General features: G+C 45.4%; 1 protein-coding gene and 1 pseudogene across 1 annotated transcript; both read left to right on the top strand.

Annotated features, from left to right (window-relative positions):
- Positions 1-9537: 9537 nt before the first annotated feature.
- Positions 9538-18620, top strand: LOC135535309 (TBC1 domain family member 31-like). Its single transcript, XM_064961970.1, has 5 exons — positions 9538-9667; positions 15735-15929; positions 17429-17582; positions 18012-18170; positions 18571-18620. Exons 2-5 carry the CDS (start codon positions 15801-15803, stop codon positions 18618-18620), a joined length of 492 nt encoding a protein of 163 aa, XP_064818042.1. The 5' UTR covers positions 9538-9667; positions 15735-15800.
- Positions 18621-22716: 4096 nt separating this feature from the next.
- Positions 22717-25186, top strand: LOC135535307 (protein FAM83A-like; annotated as a pseudogene).
- Positions 25187-25785: the final 599 nt, after the last annotated feature.

Raw genomic sequence — 25785 nt, 5'->3', positions numbered from 1 at the left:
TAGCCTAGTGGTTAGAGTGTAGGGGTGACAGGTAGCCTAGTGGTTAGAGTGTAGGGGCGGCAGGTAGCCTAGTGGTTAGAGTGTAGGGACGGCAGGTAGTCTAGTGGTTAGAGTGTAGGGACGGCAGGTAGCCTAGTGGTTAGAGTGTAGGGGCGGCAGGTAGCCTAGTGGTTAGAGTGTAGGGGCGGCAGGTAGCCTAGTGGTTAGAGTGTAGGGGCGGCAGGTAGCCTAGTGGTTAGAGTGTAGGGGCGGCAGGTAGCCTAGTGGTTAGAGTGTAGGGGCGGCAGGTAGCCTAGTGGTTAGAGTGTAGGGACGGCATGTAGCCTAGTGGTTAGAGTGTAGGGGCGGCAGGTAGCCTAGTGGTTAGAGTGTAGGGGCGACAGGTAGCCTAGTGGTTAGAGTGTAGGGACGGCAGGTAGCCTAGTGGTTAGAGTGTGAGGGGCGGCATGTAGCCTAGTGGTTAGAGTGTAGGGGCGGCAGGTAGCCTAGTGGTTAGAGTGTAGGGGCGGCAGGTAGCCTAGTGGTTAGAGTGTAGGGGCGGCAGGTAGCCTAGTGGTTAGAGTGTAGGGGCGACAGGTAGCCTAGTGGTTAGAGTGTAGGGGCGGCAGGTAGCCTAGTGGTTAGAGTGTAGGGGCGGCAGGTAGTCTAGTGGTTAGAGTGTAGGGGCGACAGGTAGTCTAGTGGTTAGAGTGTAGGGACGGCAGGTAGCCTAGTGGTTAGAGTGTAGGGGCGGCAGGTAGCCTAGTGGTTAGGAGTGTAGGGCGACAGGTAGCCTAGTGGTTAGAGTGTAGGGGCTGACAGGTAGCCTAGTGGTTAGAGTGTAGGGGCGGCAGGTAGCCTAGTGGTTAGAGTGTAGGGGCGGCAGGTAGTCTAGTGGTTAGAGTGTAGGGGCGGCAGGTAGCCTAGTGGTTAGAGTGTAGGGGCGGCAGGTAGCCTAGTGGTTAGAGTGTAGGGGCGGCAGGTAGCCTAGTGGTTAGAGTGTAGGGGTGGCAGGTAGCCTAGTGGTTAGAGTGTAGGGGCGGCAGGTAGCCTAGTGGTTAGAGTGTAGAGCGGCAGGTAGCCTAGTGGTTAGAGTGTAGGGGCGGCAGGTAGCCTAGTGGTTAGAGTGTAGGGGCGGCAGGTAGCCTAGTGGTTAGAGTGTAGGGGCGGCAGGTAGTCTAGTGGTTAGAGTGTAGGGGCGGCAGGTAGCCTAGTGGTTAGAGTGTAGGGGCGGCAGGTAGCCTAGTGGTTAGAGTGTAGGGGCGGCAGGTAGCCTAGTGGTTAGAGTGTAGGGGCGGCAGGTAGCCTAGTGGATAGAGTGTAGGGGCGGCAGGTAGTCTAGTGGTTAGAGTGTAGGGGCGGCAGGTAGCCTAGTGGTTAGAGTGTAGGGCCAGTAACCGAAAGGTTGCTGGATCGAATCCCATGAGCAAGGCAGTTAACCCACTGTTCCACGGGTGCCGAAGACGTGGATGTTAATTTAAGGCAGCCCCCTACACCTTTCTGATTGAGAGGTTGGGTTAAATGCGGAATACACATTTCAGTTGAATACATTCAGTTATATAATTTGACTAGGCCCCCCCCTTTCCAGGCCAGAACTGTGTCTGTATTGTGTAGGAGGAGTATTCAGTCAGGATCCTCAGAAGGAAGAACATTCTGAGGTCATGTGACACTCCCATGTCATAGTTATTGATCCTCATAAATGACTTGGTACAGGCCTAATTAAGATGAAATAGACTTGAGTTCCCTGTTCCAAGGTTTATTTATCTAACAGTCTGTAATGTGTTCCAAGGTTTATTTATCTAACAGTCTGTAATGTGTCTCCAGGTTAGTGTGACAGTCTGTAATGTGTCCCCAGGTTAGTCTCTGACAGTCTAATGTGTCCCCAGGTTAGTCTCTCTGACAGTCTGTAATGTGTCTCCAGGTTAGTCTCTCTGACAGTCTGTAATGTGTCCCCAGGTTAGTCTGACAGTCTGTAATGTGTCCCCAGGTTAGTCTGACAGTCTGTAATGTGTCCCCAGGTTAGTCTGACAGTCTGTAATGTATCCCAGGTTAGTCTCTCTGACAGTCTGTAATGTGTCCCAGGTTAGTCTCTCTGACAGTCTGTAATGTGTCCCAGGTTAGTCTCTCTGACAGTCTGTAATGTGTCTCCAGGTTAGTCTCTCTGACAGTCTGTAATGTGTCCCCAGGTTAGTCTGACAGTCTGTAATGTGTCCCCAGGTTAGTCTGACAGTCTGTAATGTGTCCCCAGGTTAGTCTCTCTGACAGTCTAATGTGTCCCCAGGTTAGTCTCTCTGACAGTCTAATGTGTCCCCAGGTTAGTGTGACAGTCTGTAATGTGTCCCAGGTTAGTCTCTCTGACAGTCTGTAATGTGTCCCCAGGTTAGTCTGACAGTCTGTAATGTGTTCCAAGGTTTATTTATCTAACAGTCTGTAATGTGTCCCAGGTTAGTCTCTCTGACAGTCTGTAATGTGTCTCCAGGTTAGTGTGACAGTCTGTAATGTGTCCCAGGTTAGTCTGACAGTCTGTAATGTGTCCCCAGGTTAGTCTGACAGTCTGTAATGTGTCCCCAGGTTAGTCTCTCTGACAGCCTGTAATGTGTCTCCAGGTTAGTGTGACAGTCTGTAATGTGTCCCCAGGTTAGTCTCTCTGACAGTCTGTAATGTGTCCCCAGGTTAGTCTCTCTGACAGTCTGTAATGTGTCTCCAGGTTAGTGTGACAGTCTGTAATGTGTCCCCAGGTTAGTCTCTGACAGTCTGTAATGTGTCCCCAGGTTAGTCTCTCTGACAGTCTGTAATGTGTCCCCAGGTTAGTCTCTGTCAGTCTGTAATGTGTCCCCAGGTTAGTCTCTCTGACAGTCTGTAATGTGTCCCCAGGGTAGTCTCTCTGACAGTCTGTAATGTATCCCCAGGTTAGTCTCTCTGACAGTCTGTAATGTGTCCCAGGTTAGTCTCTCTGACAGTCTGTAATGTGTTCCCAGGTTAGTCTGACAGTCTGTAATGTGTCCCAGGTTAGTCTCTCTGACAGTCTGTAATGTGTCCCAGGTTAGTCTCTCTGACAGTCTGTAATGTGTCCCAGGTTAGTCTCTCTGACAGTCTGTAATGTGTCCCCAGGTTAGTCTCTCTGACAGTCTGTAATGTGTCCCCAGGTTAGTCTCTCTGACAGTCTGTAATGTGTCCCCAGGTTAGTCTCCTAGACAGTCTGTAATGTGTCCCCAGGTTAGTCTCTCTGACAGTCTGTAATGTGTCCCCAGGTTAGTCTGACAGTCTGTAATGTGTCCCCAGGTTATTCTCTGACAGTCTGTAATGTGTCCCCAGGTTAGTCTGACAGTCTGTAATGTGTCCCCAGGTTAGTCTGACAGTCTGTAATGTGTCCCCAGGTTAGTCTCTCTGACAGTCTGTAATGTGTCCCCAGGTTAGTCTCTCTGTCAGTCTGTAATGTGTCCCCAGGTTAGTCTCTCTGACAGTCTGTAATGTGTCCCAGGTTAGTCTCTCTGACAGTCTGTAATGTGTCCCCAGGTTATTCTCTGACAGTCTGTAATGTGTCCCCAGGTTAGTCTCTCTGTCAGTCTATAATGTGTCCCCAGGTTAGTCTGACAGTCTGTAATGTGTCCCCAGGTTAGTCTGACAGTCTGTAATGTGTCCCCAGGTTAGTCTGACAGTCTGTAATGTGTCCCCAGGTTAGTCTCTCTGACAGTCTGTAATGTGTCCCCAGGTTAGTCTCTCTGTCAGTCTGTAATGTGTCCCCAGGTTAGTCTCTCTGACAGTCTGTAATGTGTCCCCAGGTTAGTCTCTCTGACAGTCTGTAATGTGTCCCAGGTTAGTCTCTCTGTCAGTCTGTAATGTGTCCCCAGGTTAGTCTCTCTGACAGTCTGTAATGTGTCCCCAGGTTAGTCTCCTAGACAGTCTGTAATGTGTCCCCAGGTTAGTCTCTCTGACAGTCTAATGTGTCCCCAGGTTAGTCTCTCTGACAGTCTGTAATGTGTCCCCAGGTTAGTCTCTCTGACAGTCTGTAATGTGTCCCCAGGTTAGTGTCTGACAGTCTGTAATGTGTCCCCAGGTTAGTCTCTGACAGTCTGTAATGTGTCCCCAGGTTAGTCTCTCTGACAGTCTGTAATGTGTCCCCAGGTTAGTCTCTCTGACAGTCTGTAATGTGTCTCCAGGTTAGTCTGACAGTCTGTAATGTGTCCCCAGGTTAGTCTCTCTGACAGTCTGTAATGTGTCCCCAGGTTAGTCTCTCTGACAGTCTAATGTGTCCCCAGGTTAGTCTCTCTGACAGTCTGTAATGTGTCCCAGGTTAGTCTCTCTGTCAGTCTGTAATGTGTCCCCGGTTAGTCTCTCTGACAGTCTGTAATGTGTCCCAGGTTAGTCTCTCTGTCAGTCTGTAATGTGTCCCCAGGTTAGTCTCTGACAGTCTGTAATGTGTCCCCAGGTTAGTCTCTCTGACAGTCTAATGTGTTCCCAGGTTAGTCTGACAGTCTGTAATGTGTCCCCAGGTTAGTCTCTCTGACAGTCTGTAATGTGTCCCCAGGTTAGTCTCTCTGACAGTCTAATGTGTCCCCAGGTTAGTCTCTCTGACAGTCTGTAATGTGTCCCCAGGTTAGTCTCTCTGACAGTCTGTAATGTGTCCCCAGGTTAGTCTCTCTGACAGTCTGTAATGTGTCCCCAGGTTAGTCTCTCTGACGGTCTGTAATGTGTCTCCAGGTTAGTCTGACAGTCTGTAATGTGTCTCCAGGTTAACAGCCATGAAGCGTGAGTTGAAGGTGAAGGAGCTCCAGCTGATGGATGCTGCCAGGAGACGCTTCCTGAAACAGCAGCAGGACCAAGAGACTGACTGAACTACACAGACTGGACGAAAGCAGATACAGAGCAAGTCTGTTTTCACTTCAGTCACCTCCCTGTATTTAATATTGAAAGAGATTCATTCTTTCAACCATCCTTTTATTTTGTGTGTAATGTGATGGGGTGTCTATATGTACTGTCTATAATGTGGTGTCTATATGTCCTCTACTGTCTATAATGGGGTGTCTATATGTACTCTACTGTAGATAATGGGGTGTCTATATGTCCTCTACTGTAGATAATGGGGTGTCTATATGTCCTCTACTGTATATAATGGGGTGTCTATATGTCCTCTACTGTAGATAATGGGGTGTCTATATGTCCTCTACTGTCTATAATGGGGTGTCTATATGTCCTCTACTGTATATAATGGGGTGTCTATATGTCCTCTACTGTATATAATGGGGTGTCTATATGTCCTCTACTGTAGATAATGGGGTGTCTATATGTCCTCTACTGTCTATAATGGGGTGTCTATATGTCCCTCTACTGTATATAATGGGGTGTCTATATGTCCTCTACTGTATAATGGGGTGTCTATATAACCTCTACTGTAGATAATGGGGTGTCTATATGTCCTCTACTGTATATAATGGGGTGTCTATATGTCCTTCCACTGTATATAATGGGGTGTCTATATGTCCTCTACTGTATATAATGGGGTCCTATGTCCCCATCAGATAATGGGGTGTCTAAATGTCCCCTACTGTATATACGGGGTGTCTATATGTACTCTACTGTATATAATGGGGTGTCTATATGTCCTCTACTGTATATAATGGGGTGTCTATATGTCCCTCTACTGTCTATAATGGGGTGTCTATATGTCCTCTACTGTAGATAATGGGGTGTCTATATGTCCTCTCCTGTATATAATGGTGTCTATATGTACTCTGTATATAATGGGGTGTCTATATGTCCTCTACTGTATATAATGGGGTGTCTATATGCACTCTTCTGTCTATAATGGGGTGTCTATGTCCCTCTACTGTCTCTAATGGGGTGTCTATATAACCTCTACTGTATATAATGGGTGTCTATGTCCTCTACTGTATATAATGGGGTGTCTGTCCTCTACTGTATATAATGGGGTGTCTATGTCCTCTACTCTAGATAATGGGGTGTCTATGTCCTCTACTGTAGGCAATGGGGTGTCTATATGTCCTCTACTGTCTATAATGGGGTGTCTATATGTCCTCTACTGTATATACTGGGGTGTCTATATGTCCTCTACTGTAGATAATGGGGTGTCTGTATACTCTACTGTCTATAATGGGTTGTCTATGTCCCTCTACTGTAGATAATGGGGTGTCTATGTCCTCTACTGTAGATAATGGGGTTATTATGTACTCTACTGTATATAATGGGGTGTCTATATATGTCCTCTTCACTGTATAATGGGGTGTCTATATATGTCCTCTACTGTATATAATGGGGTGTCTATATGTCCTCTACTGTATATAATGGGGTGTCTATATGTCCTCTACTGTATATAATGGGGTGTCTATATGTCCTCTACTGTATAATGGGGTGTCTATATGTCCTCTACTGTATATAATGGGGTGTCTATGTACTCTGTCTATAATAAGGTGTCTATATGTCCTCTACTGTATATAATGGGGTGTCTATATGTCCTCTACTGTCTATAATGGGGTGTCTATATGTCCTCTACTGTCTATAATGGGTGTCTATATGTCCTCTACTGTATATAATGGGGTGTCTATATGTCCTCTTACTGTATATAATGGGGTGTCTATATGTCCTCTACTGTATATAATGGGGTGTCTATATGTCCTCTACTGTATATAATTGGGTGTCTATATGTCCTCTACTGTATATAATGGGGTGTCTATATGTCCCTCTACTGTAGATAATGGGGTGTCTATATGTCCTCTACTGTATATAATGGGGTGTCTATATGTCCTCTACTGTATATAATGGGGTGTCTATATGTCCTCTACTGTATATAATGGGGTGTCTATATGTCCTCTACTGTAGATAATGGGGTGTCTATATGTCCTCTACTGTATATAATGGGGTGTCTATATGTCCTCTACTGTAGATAATGGGGTGTCTATATGTCCTCTACTGTAGATAATGGGGTGTCAAATGTCCTCTACTGTATATAATGGGGTGTCTATATGTCCTCTACTGTATATAATGGGGTGTCTATATGTACTGTATATAATGGGGTGTCTATATGTCCTCTACTGTATATAATGAGGTGTCTATATGTCCTCTACTGTATATAATGGGGTGTCTATATGTCCTCTACTGTATATAATGGGGTGTCTATATGTCCTCTACTGTAGATAATGGGGTGTCTATATGTCCTCTACTGTATATAATGGGGTGTCTATATGTCCTCTACTGTATATAATGGGGTGTCTATATGTCCTCTACTGTAGATAATGGGGTGTCTATATGTCCTCTACTGTAGATAATGGGGTGTCTATATGTCCTCTACTGTAGATAATGGGGTGTCTATATGTCCTCTACTGTCTATAATGGGGTGTCTATATGTCCTCTACTGTCTATAATGGGGTGTCTATATGTCCTCTACTGTATATAATGGGGTGTCTATATGTCCTCTACTGTATATAATGGGGTGTCTATATGTCCTCTACTGTAGATAATGGGGTGTCTATATGACCTCTACTGTATATAATGGGGTGTCTATATGTACTCTGTAGATAATGGGGTGTCTATATGTACTCTGTATATAATGGGGTGTCTATATGTCCTCTACTGTATATAATGGGGTGTCTATATGTACTCTACTGTCTATAATGGGGTGTCTATGTCCTCTACTGTCTCTAATGGGGTGTCTATATGTCCTCTACTGTATATAATGGGGTGTCTATGTCCTCTACTGTATATAATGGGGTGTCTGTCCTCTACTGTATATAATGGGGTGTCTATGTCCTCTACTCTAGATAATGGGGTGTCTATGTCCTCTACTGTATATAATGGGGTGTCTATATGTCTCTACTGTCTATAATGGGGTGTCTATATGTCCTCTACTGTATATACTGGGGTGTCTATATGTCCTCTACTGTAGATAATGGGGTGTCTGTATACTCTACTGTCTATAATGGGTTGTCTATGTCCTCTACTGTAGATAATGGGGTGTCTATGTCCTCTACTGTAGATAATGGGGTGTCTATGTACTCTACTGTATATAATGGGGTGTCTATATGTCCTCTACTGTATATAATGGGGTGTCTATATGTCCTCTACTGTATATAATGGGGTGTCTATATGTCCTCTACTGTATATAATGGGGTGTCTATATGTCCTCTACTGTATATAATGGGGTGTCTATATGTCCTCTACTGTATATAATGGGGTGTCTATATGTCCTCTACTGTATATAATGGGGTGTCTATATGTCCTCTACTGTATATAATGGGGTGTCTATATGTCCTCTACTGTATATAATGGGGTGTCTATGTACTCTGTCTATAATGGGGTGTCTATATGTCCTCTACTGTATATAATGGGGTGTCTATATGTCCTCTACTGTCTATAATGGGGTGTCTATATGTCCTATACTGTCTATAATGGGGTGTATATATGTACCCTACTGTCTATAATGGGGTGTCTATATGTCCTCTACTGTAGATAATGGGGTGTCTATATGTCCTCTACTGTATATAATTGGGTGTCTATATGTCCCCTACTGTATATAATGGGGTGTCTATATGTCCTCTACTGTAGATAATAGGGTGTCTATGTCCTCTACTGTATATAATGGGGTGTCTATATGTCCTCTACTGTAGATAATGGGGTGTCTATATGTCCTCTACTGTAGATAATGGGGTGTCTATATGTCCTCTACTGTATATATTAAATTGTCTATATGTCCTCTACTGTATATAATGGGGTGTCTATGTCACTCTACTGTATATAATGGGGTGTCTATATGTCCTCTACTGTAGATAATGGGGTGTCTATATGTCCTCTACTGTATATAATGGGGTGTCTATATGTCCTCTACTGTAGATAATGGGGTGTCTATATGTGTCCTCTACTGTAGATAATGGGGTGTCTATATGTCCTCTACTGTATATAATGGGGTGTCTATATGTCCTCTACTGTATATAATGGGGTGTCTATGTCCTCTACTGTATATAATGGGGTGTCTATATGTCCTCTACTGTAGATAATGGGGGTGTCTATATGTCCTCTACTGTATATAATGGGGTGTCTATATGTCCTCTACTGTAGATAATGGGGTGTCTATATGTCCTCTACTGTAGATAATGGGGTGTCTATATGTCCTCTACTGTATATAATGGGGTGTCTATATGTCCTCTACTGTATATAATGGGTGTCTATATGTCCTCTCCTGTATATAATGGGGTGTCTATATGTCTCTCCTGTATGGTGTGTTTGTTGGGGTCAGATAGACACCAGAGACCAGAGAGACGGCAGCAGCAGTACAGGATATACAAGTCAGACAGATGGAGCTGGAAGCACAGAGACGGCTGTTTGAACAGGTCAGTGACTGTCCTCATCACAGCAACAATGTGCAGAGACCTGCCCCTGAGACACACACCATCTCGTCATTCACATTCTATTCCCGTGCAGCATAAAGTTAAGACCCCACACGTCATTTAACATTGGCCATTTAACGCTGTCCAGCTACAATATGGCTTGGTCTTCATTCACCAGACTGTGATGTCACCGTGTAACCCTTGTGATGTGACTGGCCAAGGAGCAGGTGCGTGTGACTCAGGAGGTCAGAGCAGAGGTGGATACCAGGAGACACAGGTCAGAGGTCGAGGAGACCACCTTCCAACACCTCCTTAACAACGACACTGACGTCAGCCTGGGAACCAAGAAGGTGAGCATTCATCTACTGTATACTTCCAGAGACTGAAATATAGGGGTTATTAAACAATGACTGGAGAGAGACTGACCACCTCCCTGTCTCAGGTTCTAGACTGAAATATAGGGGTTATTAAACAATGACTGGAGAGAGACTGACCTCCTCCCGTCTCAGGTTCTAGACTGAAATATAGGGGTTATTAAACAATGACTGGAGAGAGAGAGAGACTGACCTCCTCCCTGTCTCAGGTTCTAGACTGAAATATAGGGGTTATTAAACAATGACTGGAGAGAGAGACCTCCTCCCTGTCTCAGGTTCTAGACTGAAATATAGGGGGTTATTAAACAATGACTGGAGGAGACTGACCTCCTCCCTGTCTCAGGTTCTAGACTGAAATATAGGGGGTTATTAAACAATGACTGGAAAGAGACTGACCTCCTCCCTGTCTCAGGTTCTAGACTGAAATATAGGGGTTATTAAACAATGACTGGAGAGAGACTGACCTCCTCCATGTCTCAGGTTCTAGACTGAAATATAGGGGGTTATTAAACAATGACTGGAGAGAGAGACTGACCTCCTCCTGTCTCAGGTTCTAGACTGAAATATAGGGGTTATTAAACAATGACTGGAGAGGGAGAGACTGACCTCCCTCCCTGTCTCAGGTTCTAGACTGAAATATAGGGGTTATTAAACAATGACTGGAGAGAGAGACTGACCTCCCTCCGTCTCAGGTTCTAGACTGAAATATAGGGGGTTATTGAACAATGACTGGAGAGACTGACCTCCTCCCTGTCTCAGGTTCTAGGACTGAAATATAGGGGTTATTAAACAATGACTGGAGAGAGAGACTGACCTCCTTCCCGTCTCAGGTTCCTAGACTGAAATATAGGGGTTATTAAACAATGACTGGAGAGAGAGACTGACCTCCTTCCTGTCTCAGGTTCTAGACTGAAATATAGGGGTTATTAAACAATGACTGGAGAGAGAGACTGACCTGCTCCTCGTCTCAGGTTCAGACTGAAATATATAGGGGGTTATTAAACAATGACTGGAGAGAGACTGACCTCCTCCTGTCTCAGGTTCTAGACTGAAATATAGGGGGGTTATTAAACAATGACTGGAGAGAGACTGACCTGCTCCCCGTCTCAGGTTCTAGACTGAAATATAGGGGGTTATTAAACAATGACTGGAGAGAGAGAGACTGACCTGCTCCTCGTCTCAGGTTCTAGACTGAAATATAGGGGGTTATTAAACAATGACTGGAGAGAGAGAGAGACTGACCTCCTCCCTGTCTCAGGTTCTAGACTGAAATATAGGGGGTTATTAAACAATGACTGGAGAGAGAGACTGACCTCCTCCCGTCTCAGGTTCCTAGACTGAAATATAGGGGTTATTAAACAATGACTGGAGAGAGACTGAGGTTCTAGACTGAAATATAGTGGGTTATTAAACAATGACTGGAGAGAGAGACTGACCTCCCCGTCTCAGGTTCTAGACTGAAATATAGGGGGTTATTAAACAATGACTGGAGAGAGACTGACCTCCTCCCCGTCTCAGAGACTGAAATATAGAGGGTTATTAAACAATGACTGGAGAGAGAGACTGACCTCCTCGTCTCAGGTTCTAGACTGAAATATAGGGGGTTATTAAACAATGACTGGAGAGAGAGACTGACCTCCTCCGTCTCAGGTTCTAGACTGAAATATAGGGGGTTATTAAACAATGACTGGAGAGAGAGACTGACCTCCTCCGTCTCAGGTTCTAGACTGAAATATAGGGGTTATTAAACAATGACTGGAGAGAGAGAGAGAGACTGACCTCCTCCCTGTCTCAGGTTCTAGACTGAAATATAGGGGGTTATTAAACAATGACTGGAGAGAGAGAGACTGACCTCCTTCCCGTCTCAGGTTCTAGACTGAAATATAGGGGGTTATTGAACAATGACTGGAGAGAGAGACTGACCTCCTCCCGTCTCAGGTTCTAGACTGAAATATAGGGGTTATTAAACAATGACTGGAGAGAGAGACTCCTCCTCCCGTCTCAGGTTCTAGACTGAAATATAGGGGTTATTGAACAATGACTGGAATGACTCCTTCCCGTCTCAGAGAGAGAGACTGGAGACTGATCCTCCCTGTCTCAGGTTCTAGACTGAAATATAGGGGTTATTAAACAATGACTGGAGAGAGAGACTGACCTCCTTCCCGTCTCAGGTTCTAGACTGAAATATAGGGGTTATTAAACAATGACTGGAGAGAGAGACTGACCTCCTCCCGTCTCAGGTTCTAGACTGAAATATAGGGGGTTATTAAACAATGACTGGAGAGAGAGACTGACCTCCTCCCGTCTCAGGTTCTAGACTGAAATATAGGGGTTATTAAACAATGACTGGAGAGAGAGAGACTGACCTCCTCCCCGTCTCAGGTTCTAGACTGAAATATAGGGGTTATTGAACAATGACTGGAGAGAGAGAGACTGACCTCCTCCCCGTCTCAGGTTCTAGACTGAAATATGGGGGTTATGAGACAATGACTGGAGAGAGAGACTGACCTCCTCCCCGTCTCAGGTTCTAGACTGAAAGGGAGTTATTAAACAATGACTGGAGAGAGAGACTGACCTCCTCCCGTCTCAGGTTCTAGACTGAAATATAGGGGTTATTGAACAATGACTGGAGAGAGAGACTGACCTCCTCCCCGTCTCAGGTTCTAGACTGAAATATAGGGAGTTATTAAACAATGGAGAGAGAGAGAGACTGACCACCTCCCCGTCTCAGGTTCTAGACTGAAATATAGGGGGTTATTGAACAATGACTGGAGAGAGAGACTGACCTCCTCCCGTCTCAGGTTCTAGACTGAAATATAGGGGGTTATTAAACAATGACTGGAGAGAGAGACTGACCTCCTCCCGTCTCAGGTTCTAGACTGAAATATAGGGGGTTATTGAACAATGACTGGAGAGAGAGACTGACCTCCTCCTCTCAGGTTCTAGACTGAAATATAGGGGTTATTGAACAATGACTGGAGAGAGAGAGACCTCCTCCGTCTCAGGTTCTAGACTGAAATATAGGGGATTGAACAATGACTGGAGAGAGAGACTGACCTCCACCCCGTCTCAGGTTCTAGACTGAAATATAGGGGGATTAAACAATGAGAGAGACTGACCTCCTCCCGTCTGGAGAGAGAGATAGGGGGACTATAAACAATGACTGGAGAGAGAGAGACCTCCTCCCGTCTCAGGTTCTAGAGAAATAGAGGGGGTTATTAAACAATGACTGGAGAGAGAGACTGACCTCCTCCCGTCTCAGGTTCTAGACTGAAATATAGGGGATATTGAACAATGACTGGAGAGAGACTGACCTCCACCTCTCAGGTTCTAGACTGAAATATAGAGAGAGAGTAAACAATGACTGGAGAGAGAGACTGACCTCCTCCGTCTCAGGTTCTAGACTGAAATAGAGGGGGGTTATTGAACAATGACTGGAGAGAGACTGACCTCCACCCCCGTCTCTCCAGGTTCTAGACTGAAATATAGGGGCCGTTATTGAACAATGACTGGAGAGAGAGACTGACCTCCTTCTCTGGTTCTAGACTGAAATATAGGGGAGATTAAACAATGACTGGAGAGAGAGACTGACTTCCTCCCGTCTCAGGTTCTAGACTGAAATATAGGGGTTACTAAACAATGACTGGAGAGAGAGACTGACCTCCTTCCCATCTCAGGAGAGAGAGATAGGGGTTATTAAACAATGACTGGAGAGAGAGACTGACCTCCTCCCGTCTCAGGTTCTAGACTGAAATATAGGGGATTAAACAATGACTGGAGAGAGGACTGACCTCCTTCCCGTCTCAGGTTCTAGACTGAAATATAGGGGTTATTAAACAATGACTGGAGAGAGAGACTGACCTCCTTCCGTCTCAGGTTCTAGACTGAAATATAGGGGTTATTAAACAATGACTGGAGAGAGAGACTGACCTCCTCCGTCTCCAGGTTCTAGACTGAAATATATAGGGGTTATTAAACAATGACTGGAGAGAGAGAGACTGACCTCCTCCCCGTCTCAGGTTCTAGACTGAAATATAGGGGGTTATTGAACAATGACTGGAGAGAGAGAGAGACTGACCTCCTCCCCGTCTCAGGTTCTAGACTGAAATATAGGGGTTATTGAACAATGACTGGAGAGAGAGACTGACCTCCTCCCCGTCTCAGGTTCTAGACTGAAATATAGGGGGTTATTAAACAATGACTGGAGAGAGAGAGACTGACCACCTCCCGTCTCAGGTTCTAGACTGAAATATAGGGGGTTATTGAACAATGACTGGAGAGAGAGACTGACCTCCTCCCCGTCTCAGAGGTTCTAGACTGAAATATAGGGAGGAGTTATTAAACAATGACGAGAGAGAGAGACTGACCTCCTCCCCGTCTCAGGTTCTAGACTGAAATATAGGATTGAACAATGACTGGAGAGAGAGAGACTGACCTCCTCCCGTCTCAGGTTCTAGACTGAAATATAGGGGTTATTAAACAATGACTGGAGAGAGAGACTGACCTCCTCCGTCTCAGGTTCTAGACTGAAATATAGGAGTTATTGAACAATGACTGGAGAGACTGACCTCCTCCCCGTCTCAGGTTCCTAGACTGAAATATAGGGGTTATTGAACAATGACTGGAGAGAGAGACTGACCTCCTCCGTCTCAGGTTCTAGACTGAAATATAGGGGGTTATTGAACAATGACTGGAGAGAGAGACTGACCTCCTCCCGTCTCAGGTTCTAGACTGAAATATAGGGGTTATTAAACAATGACTGGAGAGAGACTGACCTCCTCCCGTCTCCAGGTTCTAGACTGAAATATAGGGGGTTATTAAACAATGACTGGAGAGAGACTGACCTCCTCCCCGTCTCAGGTTCTAGACTGAAATATAGGGGGTTATTAAACAATGACTGGAGAGAGAGACTGACCTCCTCCGTCTCAGGTTCTAGACTGAAATATAGGGGATATTGAACAATGACTGGAGAGAGACTGACCTCCACCCCGTCTCAGGTTCTAGACTGAAATATAGGGGAGTTAGTAAACAATGACTGGAGAGAGAGACTGACCTCTCCCGTCTCAGGTTCTAGACTGAAATAGAGGGGTTATTAAACAATGACTGGAGAGAGAGAGACTGACCTCCTCCCGTCTCAGGTTCTAGACTGAAATATAGGGGGATATTGAACAATGACTGGAGAGAGACTGACCTCCACCCCGTCTCAGGTTCTAGACTGAAATATAGGGGGTTAGTAAACAATGACTGGAGAGAGAGACTGACCTCCTCCGTCTCCAGGTTCTAGACTGAAATATAGGGGGTTATTGAACAATGACTGGAGAGAGACTGACCTCCACCCCGTCTCAGGTTCTAGACTGAAATATAGGGGTTATTGAACAATGACTGGAGAGAGAGACTGACCTCCTTCCCGTCTCAGGTTCTAGACTGAAATATAGGGGGTTATTAAACAATGACTGGAGAGAGAGACTGACCTCCTCCCCGTCTCCAGGTTCTAGACTGAAATATAGGGGTTATTAAACAATGACTGGAGAGAGAGACTGACCTCCTTCCCATCTCAGGTTCTAGACTGAAATATGGGGGTTATTAAACAATGACTGGAGAGAGAGACTGACCTCCTTCCCGTCTCAGGTTCTAGACTGAAATATAGGGGTTATTAAACAATGACTGGAGAGAGACTGACCTCCTTCCCGTCTCAGGTTCTAGACTGAAATATAGGGGGTTATTAAACAATGACTGGAGAGAGAGACTGACCTCCTTCCCGTCTCAGGTTCTAGACTGAAATATAGGGGTTATTAAACAATGACTGGAGAGAGAGACTGACCTCCACCCCGTCTCAGGTTCTAGACTGAAATATAGGGGGTTATTAAACAATGACTGGAGAGAGACTGACCTCCTCCCTGTCTCAGGTTCTAGACTGAAATATAGGGGTTATTAAACAATGACTGGAGAGAGACTGACCTCCTCCGTCTCAGGTTCTAGACTGAAATATAGGGGGTTATTAAACAATGACTGGAGAGAGAGACTGACCTCCACCCCGTCTCAGGTTCTAGAGGAGTGTTTAGCTGAAGCAGGCCAGCTGGGAGTGGACACCGAGTGGCAGGCTGAGGTGATGAGGCGTCTAGACCAGGAGGATGCAGCCCGGGACAGACACTACCACCATCTGGCTGGACTACACAGAGAGACCCTCACCAAGGAGCAGCAGCTAGTTAATATCATGGAGGACGTAGAGGGCCAGAGGGTAGGAGAGATGATGTAGAGGATATATACAGTAGATCATGAGGACGTGGGGACAGATTATGTAGAGGGTATATACAGTAGGTCATGAGGACGTAGAAGGACAGATGATGTAGAGGGTATATACAGTAGGTCATGAGGACGTAGAAGGACAGAGGGTAGGGAGGAGAGATGATGTAGAGGGTATATACAGTAGGTCATGAGGACGTAGAAGGACAGATGATGTAGAGGGTATATACAGTAGATCATGAGGACGTGGAGGGACAGAGGGAGTAGGAGGAGAGATGATGTAGAGGGTATATACAGTAGGTCATGAGGACGTAGAAGGACAGATGATGTAGAGGGTATATACAGTAGGTCATGAGGGCGTGGGGACAGGGGTAGGAGGAGAGTTGATGTTGAGGAGGGTATATACAGTAGGTCATGAGGACGTAGAGGGACAGAGGGTAGGAGGAAGAGTTGATGTTGAGGATATATACAGTAGATCATGAGGACGTAGAGGGACAGATAATGTAGAGGTATATACAGTAGATCATGAGGACGTAGCGGGACAGATAATGTAGAGGTATATACAGTAGATCATGAGGACGTAGAGGGACAGATAATGTAGAGGGTATATACAGTAGATCATGAGGACGTAGCGGGACAGATAATGTAAGGGTATATACAGTAGATCATGAGGGACGTAGAGGGACAGATAATGTAGAGGGTATATACAGTAGGTCATGAGGACGTAGAGGGACAGAGGGTAGGAGAGATGATGTAGAGGTATATACAGTAGGTCATGAGGACGTAGAGGGACAGAGGGTAGGAGAGATGATGTAGAGGATATATACAGTAGATCATGAGGACGTAGAGGGACAGATAATGTAGAGGGTATATACAGTAGGTCATGAGGACGTAGAGGGACAGATAATGTAGAGGGTATATACAGTAGGTCATGAGGAACAGAGGGTAGGAGGAGAGATGATGTAGAGGATATATACAGTAGGTCATGAGGACAGATAATGTAGAGGGTATATACAGTAGGTCATGAGGACGTAGAGGGACAGAGGGGAGGAGGAGAGATGATGTTGAGGATATACAGTAGATCATGAGGACGTAGAGGACAGATAATGTAGAGGGTATATACAGTAGGTCATGTCATAATGTAGAGATATACAGTATGAGGACGTGGGGACAGATAATGTGGGGTATATACAGTAGGTCATGAGGGCGTGGGGACAGAGGGTAGGAGGACGAATGTGGGGTATATACAGTAGGTCATGAGGACAGATATTAGGTATATACAGTAGGTCACGGAGGGTCCTGTGAGTTACTGTACCTGTTGATCAACTGGAGAATTGATTTATGGTGGGAGGAGAATTGGTGTTCAGCGGGAGGAGGGGGTGGTGTTCAGCGGGAGGAGGGGGTGGTGTTCAGCGGGTGGAGGGGGTGGTGTTCAGCAGGAGGAGGGGGTGTGTTCAGCAGGTGTGCAGTGTGTTCAGCCATTGTGCGTTTCAGTGGGAGGAGGTGGTGTCTCAGAAGGCCCAGCTAGAGGAGCAGAGGCAGGCTGCAGCCGCAGCCGAGGCCAACAGGAGAGTCTTCCTCAGCCAGGAGGAAGAGGAGAACGAGCAGCACAGAGACAACCTCCGCAGGAGCCAGGACCACTCACTCAGTGAGCCCAGCCTCATAGAAATATATGTTGTGGAGGGAATAGGCAGTCAGGTCCTCTATACATTCTATATCTATCTGCAGTGTGCTGAGAATTCTACCCCACCACCCACACTACTACACTACAGTCCTGTCACCTAAGGTTTCAGTGTTCCTCTAAGCTAATAGTTGATGTTGAAGTTTACAGTGTTCCTCTAAGCTAATAGTTGATGTTGAAGGTTACAGTGTTCCTCTAAGCTAACAGTTATGTTGAAGGTTACAGTGTTCCACTAAGCTAATAGTTGATATTGAAGGTTACAGTGTTCCTCTAAGCTAACAGTTGACGTTGAAGGTTACAGTGTTCCTCTAAGCTAACAGTTGATGTTGAAGGTTACAGTGTTCCACTAAGGCAGGCTGTGTATGGGGTGTTGGTGACTAATACAGTATGTTTTAGCAGGTCAACAGTGGGAGATGAGAGCCAGGTCTCCGTGCTCCACTAGTGGCATGCTTCACAATCCTGTTGCTTCTCCTGGTCCTCATCAGTCTCAACAACATCACAGTCCCAACAACATCTGTCTAAACAACCAGTCCACCTCAGACGACTCCACTTGCTGTGAGTGTTTCTGTCTGTACCACATTTATTTCACCAGGTAGACCAGTTGAGAACAGGTTCTTATTTACAACTGCGACCTGGACAAGATGAAGCAAAGCTGTGCGACAAAAAACAAAGTTACACCTGGAATAAACACATGTACAGTCAATACCAATAGAAACACATGTACAGTCAATACCAATAGAAACACATGTACAGTCAATACCAATAGAAACACATGTACAGTCAATACCAATAGAAACACATGTACATTCACTGTTTCTACAGGTCTGTACTCCAGAAGAAAATATCAACAGAATTCTCATCTACCAAGACATTATTCAGTGTTTCCAATGATCTTGCTGAGTGTACATCCATACAGTAAGGCCCTGAAGAGTCCTGTGGTGTCTTGTGTTCTCAGTCTCTCTGGACCGGGGTCGAGGGAGCTGGACTGCAGAGAGAGGGAGTTGATGCAGAACATCAGAGAGCTGCGGCAGAAACTGGCGGCCCGCGCCACAAACTCCAACTCTACCACCTCCCAGTAACCACGACGACACAAACACACCAGCTGTGCCTTTTTGTTTTGCATATCTAGACCTGAAAAGGTTTGTGGTTTTCTGCTCGTTTGTCCGTTTGAAAGAAGATGCTGATATTATTTGACTTAACAAACAGCTGTCCTCTAACCACAACCCTGGTGTTGACTAGTTAAAGAGGGATTAAATGAAAGCATTCCTTGGTCTTAATGAGATTTGTAGCACAACCCTCTCCTGTGTATATTTTGTTATTTAAGTTGTTTTTAAGTATTGTTGTATCAACTTTGAGTCATTTCATCTCTGCCTTGTTGACTAGTTTCAGTGTTTGACAGACTCACCAGTCGTGCTTTGGTCTGATGGTGACTTATGACTTGCTAACCTCAGCATAGGTATCCAGGTAATTCACCTTTTAATAAAGCCTTAGCCAATACAATTGTTTTGTCAGATTCTTGGTAAACAACAGGTGTAGACTAACAGTGAAATGCTTGGTAAACAACAGGTGTAGACTAACAGTGAAATGCTTGGTAAACATCAGGTGTAGACTAACAGTGAAATGCTTGGTAAACAACAGGTGTAGACTAACAGTGAAATGCTTGGTAAACATCAGGTGTAGACTAACAGTGAAATGCTTGGTAAACATCAGGTGTAGACTAACAGTGAAATGCTTGGTAAACAACAGGTGTAGACTAACAACAGAGTGTGGACTAACAGTGAAATGCTTGGTAAACATCAGGTGTAGACTAACAGTGAAATGCTTGGTAAACAACAGGTGTAGACTAACAGTGAAATGCTTGGTAAACAACAGGTGTAGGCTAACAGTGAAATGCTTGGTAAACATCAGGTGTAGACTAACAGTGAAATGCTTGGTAAACAACAGGTGTAGACTAACAGTGAAATGCTTGGTAAACAACAGGTGTAGACTAAGTGAAATGCTTAGTAAACATCAGGTGTAGACTAACAGTGAAATGCTTGGTAAACATCAGGTGTAGACTAACAGTGAAATGCTTGGTAAACAACAGGTAGACTAACAGTGAAAATGCTTGGTAAACTTAACAGGTGTAGACTAACAGTGAAATGCTTGGTAAACAACAGGTGTAGACTAACAGTGAAATGCTTGGTAAACAACAGGTGTAGACTAACAGTGAAATGCTTGGTAAACAACAGGTGTAGGCTAACAGTGAAATGCTTGGTAAACATCAGGTGTAGACTAACAGTGAAATGCTTGGTAAACAACAGGTGTAGACTAACAGTGAAATGCTTGGTAAACAACAGGTGTAGACTAACAGTGAAATGCTTGGTAAACAACAGGTGTAGACTAACAGTGAAATGCTTGGTAAACAACAGGTGTAGACTAACAGTGAAATGCTTGGTAAACAACAGGTGTAGACTAACAGTGAAATGCTTGGTAAACAACAGGTGTAGACTAACAACAGGTGTAGACTAACAGTGAAATGCTTGGTAAACAACAGGTGTAGACTAACAAAATGTGTAGACTAACAACAGGTGTAGACTAACAGTGAAATGCTTATTAAACAACAGGTGTAGACTAACAGTGAAATGCTTGGTAAACAACAGGTGTAGACTAAGTGAAATGCTTGGTAAACATCAGGTGTGGACTAACAGTGAAATGCTTGGTAAACATCAGGTGTGGACTAACAGTGAAATGCTTGGTAAACAACAGGTGTGGACTAACAGTGAAATGCTTGGTAAACATCAGGTGGGGACTAACAGTGAAATGCTTGGTAAACAACAGGTGTGGACTAACAGTGAAATGCTTGTAAACAACAGGTGTGGACTAACAGTGAAATGCTTTGTAAACAACAGGTGTGGACTAACAGTGAAATGCTTGGTAAAGATCAGGTGTGGACTAACAGTGAAATGCTTGGTAAACAACAGGTGTGGACTAACAGTGAAATGCTTGGTAAACAACAGGTGTGGACTAACAGTGAAATGCTTGGTAAACAACAGGTGCTGACGAACAGTGAAATGCTTGGTAAACAACAGGTGCTGACGAACAGTGAAATGCTTGGTAAACATCAGGTGTAGACTAACAGTGAAATGCTTGGTAAACATCAAGGTGTAACTAACAGTGAAATGCTTGGTAAACAACAGGTATAGACTAACAGTGAAATGCTTGGTAAACAACAGGTGTAGACTAACAGTGAAATGCTTGGCAAACAACAGGTGTAGACTAACAGTGAAATGCTTGGTAAACATCAGGTGTGGACTAACAGTGAAATGCTTGGTAAACATCAGGTGTAGACTAACAACAGGTGTAGACTAACAGTGAAATGCTTGGTAAACATCAGGTGTAGACTAACAACAGGTGTGGACTAACAGTGAAATGCTTGGTAAACATCAGGTGTGGACTAACAGTGAAATGCTTGGTAAACATCAGGTGTGGACTAACAGTGAAATGCTTGGTAAACAACAGGTGTAGACTAACAGTGAAATGCTTGGTAAACATCAGGTGTGGACTAACAGTGAAATGCTTGATAAACAACAGGTGTAGACTAACAGTGAAATGCTTGGTAAACATCAGGTGTGGACTAACAGTGAAATGCTTGGTAAACAACAGGTGTAGACTAACAGTGAAATGCTTGGTAAACAACAGGTGTAGACTAACAGTAAAATGCTTGGTAAACATCAGGTGTGGACTAACAGTGAAATGCTTGGTAAACATCAGGTGTGGACTAACAGTGAAATGCTTGGTAAACATCAGGTGTGGACTAACAGTGAAATGCTAGTAAACATCAGGTGTGGACTAACAGTGAAATGCTTGGTAAACATCAGGTGTGGACTAACAGTGAAATGCTTGGTAAACATCAGGTGTGGACTAACAGTGAAATGCTTGGTAAACATCAGGTGTGGACTAACAGTGAAATGCTTGGTAAACAACAGGTGTAGACTAACAGTGAAATGCTTGGTAAACAACAGGTGTGGACTAACAGTGAAATGCTTGGTAAACATCAGGTGTGGACTAACAGTGAAATGCTTGGTAAACATCAGGTGTGGACTAACAGTGAAATGCTTGGTAAACATCAGGTGTAGACTAACAGGTCCTTCACAACAATGTAGATAGAAAGAAAACAGGTAATAAATGAGTTATAATATACACACACAGGGCGAGTAACGACAACTTGGGATACACACACAGGGCGAGTAACGACAACTTGGGATACACACACAGGGCGAGTAACGACAACTTGGGATACACACACAGGAGCGAGTAACGACAACTTGGGATACACACAGAGGCGAGTAACGACAGCTTGGGATACACACACACAGAGCGAGTAAAGACAACTTGGGATACACACGGGCGAGTAACCACAACTTGGGATACACACACGGGGCGGGTAACAATCACTTGGCTTCAGTGTAGGTGAAGGGGAGGAGACAAGTTAAAGAAGGATTTTAAGCCTTGAGACATGGATTGTGTAACATTCAGAGGGTGAAATGGCAAGACAAAGATTGAAGTGCCTTTGAACGGGGTCTGGCAGTAGGTGTCAAGCGCCTCCAGTTTGAGTATGTCAAGAACTGCAACGCTGCTGGGGTTTTTCACGCTCAACGGTTTCAACACCCAGCCAACTTGACACAACTGTGGGAAGCATTGGAGTCAACATGGGCCAGCATCCCCTGTGGAGGCAGCTTTCGACACAGTGAGAGAGAGTGATAGACTCACATTGCAGTGACAAGTCTGAAGAATGCAGTCAGGTGTTATCAGCCTCCACTGAGCTGATCAGACAGTCATGTTCACCTCTGTCACTCAACTAAACTTCTCTCCCCCACTAAGGGAGGGAGTGTTTTAAACAACAGGTCTCTGTCACGCTCTCACTCCCCCATAACAGCTCACCTGTCCCCCCAGCACACTGCAACCCACAGGTGGAATGTCCTCATAGAAATAACAATACTGACCGGGCATCCCCATTCAAGTCAATGTAATTCTACTTCTATGGGTGTAGCCAACTGTACAATTGATTGAGGGGGCAGGGCTCAGAAACCTCACAGCTGCTACTCCATCCCTGTCTGTCTCCACTAGGGTTTTTCACTCAGTAGCAGCAGTAGGTAACTCCAGGTAATACGTGTTGATCAGAGAGCCGTGTACAGCTTCACTATGAACCTGCAGAGCAACGGCCTGTCTGTTCAGTGGTACCCTGAAGTCCAAGCCGGTTGGAAAGGTGAGGCGGCGTGTACAGGAGTTGAAAAACCCATCTGTGTCCCTGGTGTCGGGCGACGTTGACCTCAGCCACAGCGAGAGCACCAGATTGGCCATGGACGCCTTGCTGAACCAGGGATTGGACATGTACCAGGAAGTACTGGCCGGAGAGGAGAGCGAGGTGGACTTCCTGTCCAAGGAGGAGAAAGGTTGATCTTTTTTCTCTGTTCCTCTTATCTCTTAATCCATCAGTCTGTTCCTGCCTCTTCTTATCCTCCCTCAGTCTGTCCCTGCCTCCTCTTATCTACCTCTATCTACCTTAAACCATCAGTCTGTCCCTGCCTTTTCTTATCTTATCTGTTCCCGCCTCTTCTTATCTACCTTAAACCCTCAGTCTGTCCCTGCCTCTTCTTATCTACCTTAATCCCTCAGTCTGTCCCTGCCTCTTCTTATCTACTTTAAACCCTCAGTCTGTCCCTGCCTCTTCTTATCTACCTTAAACCCTCAGTCTGTCCCTGACTCTTCTTATCTACCTTAAACCCTCAGTCTGTCCCTGCCTCTTCTTATCTACCTTAAACCCTCAGTCTGTCCCTGACTCTTCTTATCTACTTTAAACCCTGTCTGATCCTGCCTCTTCTATCTACCTTAAACCCTGTCTGTTTCCTGCCTCTTCTTGTCAAAGCCCTCAGTCTCTTGTCCCTGACTCTTCTTATCTACCTTAAACCCTCGAATCTGTCCCTGCCTCTTCTTATCTACCTTAAGCCACCCTCAGTCTGTCCTGCCTCTTCTTATCTACCTTAAGCCCTCCAGTCTGTCCACTGCCTCTTCTTATCTACCTTAAACCCTCAGTCTGTCCCTGCCTCTTCTTATCTACACCTTAAACCCTGTCTGTTTCCTGCCTCTTCTTATCTACCTTAAACCCTGTCTGTGTCCCTGCCTCTTCTTATCTACCTTAAACCCTCAGTCTGTCCCTGCCTCTTCTTATCTACCTTAAACCCTCAGTCTGTCCCTGCCTCTTCTTATCTACCTTAAACCCTCAGTCTGTCCCTGCCTCTTCTTATCTACCTTTAACCCTCAGTCTGTTCCTGCCTCTTCTTATCTACCTTAAACCCTGTCTGTTCCTGCCTCTTCTTATCTACCTTAAACCCTCAGTCTGTTCCTGCCTCTTCTTATCTACCTTAAACCCTCAGTCTGTCCCTGCCTCTTCTTATCTACCTTAAACCCTCAGTCTGTCCCTGACTCCTCTTATCTACCTTAAACCATCTGTCTGTTCTAGTACTGTATCTGTAATTGTAAAGGGCTTCCTCTCTGAAAAGCATTGTGTAAAAAGCACTAGATATAAAGCCAATGTATTATCACGTATGTTTCTTTAAAGGTTATATCCTGGAGAACACTACAGACCTGAGCACCAGCAGTCTGTGTGGGACGGAGAACGACGACCAGGCAGAGGGCCCCACCACCTCTCTCCCAGACAAACACCTATTGTCCATCGGTGTTGGAGAGCGAGCCCCCTGGCTTGGACCATGGCTGGCCGGCAGAGGACTGGAGCTACCGCCTGCAGGGTGAACCCAGTGTCGAGGTCTACTTCCAGTCTGATAGAGCAGCCAGCATGAAAGACCTGCTCAGAGAGTTTATCAGCAAGGCCACAATGGTACGTGATACAACTTTCACTGGTAACTCATTTGGAGATGTCAATCTACTCTCATGATTAAACCTGCATTATATTTTTGCAGACTTTTAGAAAGCTGCTGATGTCTGAATGCCCTGAAAGTTGGATAATGATGTTTTGAGAGTTTGATCAAGCAGATTCAGTATCGTCTATAATTAAGCAATAAGGCCCAAGGAGGTGTGGTATATAGCCACTATACCACAGCTAAAGGCTGTTCTTTATGCACGACGCAACGCGGAGTGCCTGGACACAGCCCGTAGCCGTGGTATATTGGCCATATATCACAAACCCCCAGGTGCCTTATTGCTGTCATAAACTGGTTACCAACGTAATTAGAGCAGTAAAAATACATGTTTTGTCATTCCCGTGGTATACGGGCTGATATACCATGGCTGTCAGCCAATCAGCATTTAAGGGCTTAAACCACCCAGTTTATAATACCAAGTACATAATGACAACTAATAATGTGGAAGATACGAATCACAGCAAACATGTGATATGTCTGCAGGTTCTGGCCATTGTAATGGACACATTCAGTGATGTGGAGATGTTCTGTGACATCCTGGAGGCAACCAGGAAGAGGAATGTGTCTGTCTACCTGCTCCTGGACCATATCAACCTGCAGGTCTTTGTCAAGATGTGTGAGACACTACAGATCAACAGTAATCACCTCACTGTGAGTCTCTGCTAATGGTTATTTTCATCATGATATTTAGATGACACTAATGATTGCAAAAGGTGGGGCGGCAGGTAACCTCGTGGTTAGAGCGGCAGGTTGCCTAGTGGTTAGAGCGGCAGGTAGCCTAGTGGTTAGAGCGGCAGGTAGCCTAGTGGTTAGAGCGGCAGGTAGCCTAGTGGTTAGAGCGGCAGGTAGCCTAGTGGTTAGAGCGGCAGGTAGCCTAGTGGTTAGAGCGGCAGGTTGCCTAGTGGTTAGAGCGGCAGGCTGCCTAGTGGTTAGAGCGGCAGGCTGCCTAGTGGTTAGAGCGGCAGGCTGCCTAGTGGTTAGAGCGGCAGGCTGCCTAGTGGTTAGAGCGGCAGGCTGCCTAGTGGTTAGAGCGGCAGGCTGCCTAGTGGTTAGAGCGGCAGGCTGCCTAGTGGTTAGAGCGGCAGGCTGCCTAGTGGTTAGAGCGGCAGGCTGCCTAGTGGTTAGAGCGGCAGGCTGCCTAGTGGTTAGAGCGGCAGGTTGCCTAGTGGTTAGAGCGGCAGGCTGCCTAGTGGTTAGAGCGGCAGGTAGCCTAGTGGTTAGAGCGTTGTGCCAGTAACCGAAAAGTTGCT

This window comes from Oncorhynchus masou, unplaced genomic scaffold (genome assembly GCF_036934945.1).
Source record: "Oncorhynchus masou masou isolate Uvic2021 unplaced genomic scaffold, UVic_Omas_1.1 unplaced_scaffold_4768, whole genome shotgun sequence".
Taxonomy (NCBI): Eukaryota; Metazoa; Chordata; class Actinopteri; order Salmoniformes; family Salmonidae; genus Oncorhynchus; species Oncorhynchus masou.
This window is presented reverse-complemented; position numbering and strand designations above follow the sequence as displayed.

Bases quoted from the DNA above. Each gene is read 5' to 3' on its own strand.
- LOC135535309 (XM_064961970.1), top strand. From the start codon at position 15,801: ATGAGGCGTCTAGACCAGGAGGATGCAGCCCGGGACAGACACTACCAC. The intron at 15,930-17,428 runs GTAGGAGAGATG...TGTGCGTTTCAG, and splicing joins AGGACGTAGAGGGCCAGAGG to TGGGAGGAGGTGGTGTCTCA. The intron at 17,583-18,011 runs GTGAGCCCAGCC...AGTATGTTTTAG, and splicing joins GAGCCAGGACCACTCACTCA to CAGGTCAACAGTGGGAGATG.